We start from the raw sequence: 6,000 nt of genomic DNA on the forward strand, positions 1-6,000 counted from the left end.
ATTAAGCGGGACAGAAAAATGATAATGATGATGGTGTAGATTGTTTCCTTATGAAGAAATGTTTCTTTTGCAGCAAGTGTACCGAAACGGTCCCCCAAATTTCTCCAGCGGTTTCCCAAAATTTCGTTTGAGCAAATATGGCTATTTTTTGGTATTTAAATGAAACACTTGCGGTCTCTTAAAACTACTTAGTGGTCACCCAAACCAAACCTTAAAAAAAAAACCTGCACAGGTGTAACTGTAAACCAAAAAAGTACAAAAAACCTACATGAAAAACCTTCAGTTATACTTTTCATCAAACATTTGCTTTAAATTCTTGTTGAACTTTGTCCCGCAAAAGCAAATGAACGGCAGTAGTTCCACTGTTACCATGCACCAGTCAAATCTATTGTCAACATTGACATTTTGCGAATAGAAAGTTACTGCTTATAATGATCCAAAGCGGTGGTTCTTCACCTTTAGGTGATTAAGGCCTAATTTAAATTATTACATTAGCACTTGGGTTCATCAACACGTATTATTTTACAAATTGAATAAAACTTTAAATACTTCGGCGAGAAAATGGTATGCGCAATGAACAAGGATATCGGGTTGTTGCTCGACAGCAGACAAAGAAAGGTTTGAGTGCATGCTAGTTTGTACTCCGGTACTTCGGATATTTTTTATTTCGGTATTTTGTTTTGGTATTTGAGCCAAAAAATATTTATTTCGTTCCGGTATAACGTTCCGTTCCGTTCCGATATGAAACACTACTTAAAACACGGGGCTGCGTATCACTTGCCATAATGGTGCAAATTTAGGACGCTAGTAGCTTTTTGTAAACAAACTGTTGTGTTATCAATCACTTAATCATAACTGTAACAAACAGGTTTTTTTAAGGTTTGGTTTGGGTGACCGCTAAGTAGTTTTAAGAGACCGCAAGTGTTTCATTTAAATACCAAAAAGTCCAAATGCAGTTGCAAGTCCAAATTTTGGGAAACCGCTGGAGTAATTTGGGCGACCGTTTCGGTCCCCCAAAACACCTTAAAAAAACACTGGTAACAAAAACTATTATGCGGTCACCATTAAACCAGTTTCCAGGTAATTGAGGTGCACGGCATGTGTAAATAGCGCATTGAATGTTATATTTTTTCCTAAGCATGGATGGTGCACGGTAACTAAACCTTAACGTGGTACGCAACCACAGAAAGGTTAGGAATCACTGCTTAATGTACAACTTTATGTAGAAATAAATTCTATAGCACGAAGGACAATACAAACTTGTCGTTGTCAAAAAAAAACACACCTGGACAAAAGTTGACTGCGACATAGATATAGTGCATCGTACTTGTGAGTCATCACGACAGACTCTTTGCCTCCCCGTTTGGGCTAATAGTTGGGGTAGTAAATAATCCGAACACAGACGATGTTGCAAAATGCACCTGTGACAAGTTAATCATTTACAATTTATTATTTTTCTCGACAGCAATTGTCCCACCGCGAATTGAGCCTTTATTGAAACATTGGCTCCAACGACAAGTCATGATTTCACATCTAATACCAAACGTTTGTGCATAAACGCAATCTACCCAGTGGCGTAGCCAGGGAGGGGCCAAAGGGGCCATGGCCCCTCCCAAATTTTCAAAGTTGTAAATTGATAAACTTTAATCTAGTGTAGTTTCGTCCCTCATCATTGTGGTTTCGTCTCTCAACTATCAAAGGAATTAAATTAATTACCAAAAATGACTTTTGTCACCAAGTTGTTAGGCGAAATCCATGCTTTTTTGATTTATGCAGACATGGAATAAATCAATAAAGCGTTTGGCTGTCCAGTCGAACCACAGTTTGGCAAGTCACGTGTTTGGTAAAAGCACGCCGATTAGCAAAAAGGCGTTAGCAAAAAGTTGTATTAGACAACAAATCATTTGGCCCCTCCCAAAATGTTTGGCTGCCTACGCCACTGAATCTACCTATACCTTCCTTTCTCTGGATTGCAGATTCGTCACTGCAATGTACGCTACATATGAAAGTAACACGTCAAATCAAAACAGGGGAAATTTTAGAGTTATCTTTCTCCGTCGTTGCATTAACATGCTGGTATGCTGGTCGGTTGATTTATTTTCCATTGTGGAACAATTTACTGTTTTATCAAAGTTTTGTTCAAAAATGTATACCGCTTCTTTTATATACGAGGGGTACTTTACCAATGATGTACGTATCTCTAAGAAGGGTGAGACCGGTAACAAAGTCCATAAAACATACATTTGGATTTTAAATAATTAAAAGTTTCTTTTCAGGAAAATTAAAGTGGATGCGAAAACTGGTGAGTATTTTAAAAAAGGTTTCCTACACTCAAAAATGCTATGTAATGCGGATAACTCAATACGTTTATGGTTACAGATATGATCCAAGCCCAAACGCAGAAGGTTTTGCTTCTGTTAACAAAAAAATCAAACTTGTTCCTTTCACGACTTTTATACATATGCAGATTTTGATACTTCTTCATTTGTATCGAAAGTTTTGGAGAAAACAATCCTAAAAAAGTCATTTGCCGCAACGCATAGCCTACTGTAAATTGTTGGATGCAAATTCGGACGTTCTTCTGTTGTGAGGAGGTTTGCTGTGTTATTACTTCAAAAAATTTCGACGAAATTGCCAACAGACAGCTTTGAACATGCAAATGCGTTACCACGTGTGCATGTGTTGTTCGCGGCTTGGTGGCAAGATATGCAAAACATACGAAGTTACGTACTTTTAGTGCGGTTTTACACACAACTGCATTGTACACATAAATATGTAAGCAAATGTTTTCGTTTCGTGCAAGTTAATTTTGGCATAAACTTAACATAAGTTTATATAATATACCTGGTTTGCGGAACAACTGTGAAGAAGAGTAATTTTGTTTTTGTTTGAGTGTTTAAATTTCTCAGCTTGACTATGCTAGCGTGTATTCTAGTATTGGAATCTCTGTGTTTGTAGTAAACCACTCATCTTGTGTTTTGATGAAGTACCTGTTTAAACACTATTCATCGATGGCTTGAAAAGTGTTTTGCAACTACGGGGTTAAAGCTCATACCCTTTTTCAGGAATACCACAAAGAAACAGTCATTTTTGTGTATTTATATTGACATTCTGGATACATAACATACATTCTTTTGCTGGACTCAAATTGAAGATTTACTTTCATAACTTTGAAGTTCCTAACTTTACAATTGAGTTCCTTCCTGCGCAGATTTTGAATCATCAATGTTTTTACTGCTTTTGCAACACCATTCGGCGACGTCTGAAAAGGTGTAAAAGTCAAATGAAATCCATTAGGGTACACAATCCAAGCATTACGTACAATAGGCTACAACAGAAAAACAGACCCATCCAATTTGAATGTAAATTTTGTCTCGTACACACAAGCTGGTGCTCCAAGCAAATTGTATTGTCATTCCCAGAACAAAGTAAAAATTCCACACCACGAGCGCGATATCTTCGTTGTTGGGAAAATACATGACATGCGATTCTGAAAAGTTTGCTGCTTAGTTTTGAAAGTTAGTTTTGAAACTAGCCATACAAGTTGTAGCTGACCAGAAACGTTCGGACATATAGTTATAAGGTTTCAAGGACGCAACGCGACGGGTTAAAATGTTCGGACAAAAAAGTATCTTATATCATGTTACGATGCAACTGCAGCCAAGTTTGCATTACCCAACCACAATGTGCACTCCATGCACCCCCTAAACTTTTCAACATTGCTCTGCTATTTCCGACTCGATGAATCCTTTAGTATAGTGGTGTCAATAGGTTTTCTTTTACTAGGCGATACAAACTCAGTTCATGTATATGTCTTGACATTCTCAATGGAATTATTTTTCCCACCTGATGTTAAAGGCTCCCATATACCGTCTGCGATTCCTGACAGCACAAACAAGGCGTAAACCACCCACAGATTCGCCTCAGTCGGAATCCAGAACAACGCAATCATGTATCCACCAATGTCCACCATAAGCCCAACAACGATAACCAGGTGACGACCGAAGCGACTTGATATCTTTCCCGACACAACACAAGTAATGGCGTCGGCAGTGCCGTAGGCGGCCGCACAAAGCCCAACCTTAAGAAATAAAAATCGAGAACTAGTACATTTTATTGAACTTTCTTAGTTTTGCAGTTTTGATTTGCTGATATGATCCAGCATCGTCTTGCACTTACTTGATCGACTCCAATCATACAGGAAGCATATGCACGGGTCAGTTCACTAGACATGTAGGAAACCAATAAGCCGTTGTAGATTGCGATTGGGGCGTAGAGGATTTGCCGCACATTAATTATCTGACGAAAAGTCTTTTTCACGATTTCCAACACACGTTGAACAGCGACCTGAATAACAACGTTTTGTTTCACTTGTCAAGAATTATATGCTAGTTTTGACTACTTTAATTACTTTCATGCTGTCTGTTTGAGCAGGGTCCTTGGATTGGGTATTTTCACTTTCTTGAACTTCAAGCGAATGATCAACATCTGGGATGAAGATGACATAAATAATAATTGCTGCCAATATCATTCCCCCCATAACTCCCAATGTTGTAAATAATGTGACTTCCGAAGCTGGTTCATATCGATTGCTATTTTGCTTAGTGATGTTGGGGTCTTGGCAGTCGTTTGCACCACAAAAGGTAAAGTCTTTAGACTCTGGCATGGCAGTTGTGTCATTCCAGCCTGACTGGACTGACTTTCCCCCGTACAGTATGGCGAAGGAGATCAAGTTGCCAACAACCTATAAGCAGAAGTTGTGATTTTGTCTGCAGGGACGTGGTTGGGATTGAAACAATTTTTTTTATCTTGGTCGATGTGTTTTGATGGTTCTTGCTACATAATTTTAGCAAAAGTATTTGAGACGCCATTTAAAATTGTGTAAACTTGCAAACATTTATTTTAAATTATTTAAGTTTATGAATTAAAATGTTACCTGGCTTATCTGAAACATGGAAAAAATATAACCGAAAAACTCGGTAAGGTAAAAACTTGAATCTTTGGTTCCATAACGTGCGTAGCATCTTGCATAGTGCGCTGCAAAAATCATCGACGCTGGCCACATGGTTGCCTCAGCCATACCAGCTAAAATTCCAGCCGGGATTAGTACGTATGCCTCTGAGTTGAAAAGATAAAATTTAAATTGCGAATATGTCAGTTTTGTTGGTAAGTTATGAACACTATTGGATACACGCATAAGAAATTTTGTTAGGTTATAGTTCAGTGGTTCTCAAACTGAGGTCCACGGTCCCTCAGGGGTCCGCCACGCGTTTTTAGAGGGACCGCGAGTAGCCTAACGTATTTCTACAATCATATGTATTATAAATGCTGATAATTATCAGCACTTGTGACTGTATCAGCGAAAATTAGATAGATGAACGAGTATTCTGTGAGAAGTGGCACATTGCTTCATTTCCTAGTAAACAGATGAGGTTGTTCGCGCATATTATAACATTCTTTTAGTCTTGTTTGTGACGTAATAGATTGCCTTTAAAACATTTCAACACAAAGAGATTTTACGAAACTAAACTAAATTCATTCTGCATGTTGTTGTGCATGAATACTTTCGGTAGGAATAAACTAACTTTTAGTTGGTAACTCGACAGTTGTATTTTTGCCAAGATTCTTTTGGTTTTATAAATATATTTAGCTTGGACCGCGGGTGTTTGAAAAAATTGCGGAGGTACCGTTTTTTTCAGATGGAACAACCAATAATGTAATTGTGTATGCTTTTTTCTCGTATACTTACGCTTACACACCTGGATGAAAGTTAGCCGCGATGTAAATCAAGTAGAATATTTGTGACATCACAATTGCTACTTTCGACCCAAACTTTGTCACTAAAATGGGGGTACAAAATAATCCGAACACGGCCGATGTTGCGTATGTGGCAATCAACGAATCAACCCCTGCGGTAAGTTAATCATTTATTTTGTCGTTCTGTCACATTGCTTTATTTGTACTTCATCGAAACATACCTACGCCTTCCTCTATGTTGAT

The 6,000-nt window shown here is 38.1% G+C and overlaps 1 protein-coding gene across 3 annotated transcripts; it reads right to left on the reverse strand.

Moving 5' to 3' along the window:
* Positions 1-3,102: 3,102 nt before the first annotated feature.
* LOC145230091 (protein unc-93 homolog A-like) lies at positions 3,103-4,737 on the reverse strand. Of its 3 annotated transcripts, XR_013860554.1 has the most exons (4): positions 4,412-4,737; positions 3,847-4,347; positions 3,323-3,490; positions 3,103-3,262 (listed from the first exon to the last, which is right to left on the reverse strand). XR_013860554.1 is itself a non-coding variant. In XM_080095465.1 (2 exons), exons 1-2 carry the CDS (start codon positions 4,664-4,666, stop codon positions 4,114-4,116), a joined length of 489 nt encoding a protein of 162 aa, XP_079951591.1. In that variant the 5' UTR covers positions 4,667-4,737; the 3' UTR covers positions 3,103-4,113. The 3 variants fall into 3 exon arrangements, 1 of the variants encoding a protein (XP_079951591.1); XR_013860553.1 differs by having other exon boundaries at positions 3,103-3,490; XM_080095465.1 differs by having other exon boundaries at positions 3,103-4,347.
* Positions 4,738-6,000: the final 1,263 nt, after the last annotated feature.

This window comes from Phallusia mammillata, chromosome 5 (genome assembly GCF_965637545.1).
Source record: "Phallusia mammillata chromosome 5, kaPhaMamm4.hap1.1, whole genome shotgun sequence".
NCBI classification, from domain to species: Eukaryota; Metazoa; Chordata; class Ascidiacea; order Phlebobranchia; family Ascidiidae; genus Phallusia; species Phallusia mammillata.

What these genes read in the sequence shown, in the direction of transcription:
- LOC145230091 (XM_080095465.1), bottom strand. Translation starts at nt 4,666, where the DNA reads ATGCCAGAGTCTAAAGACTTTACCTTTTGTGGTGCAAACGACTGCCAA. An exon ending in CTCAAACAGACAGCATGAAA is followed by an intron (nt 4,348 to 4,411) that starts GTAATTAAAGTA and finishes GTTGTTATTCAG; the next exon opens with GTCGCTGTTCAACGTGTGTT.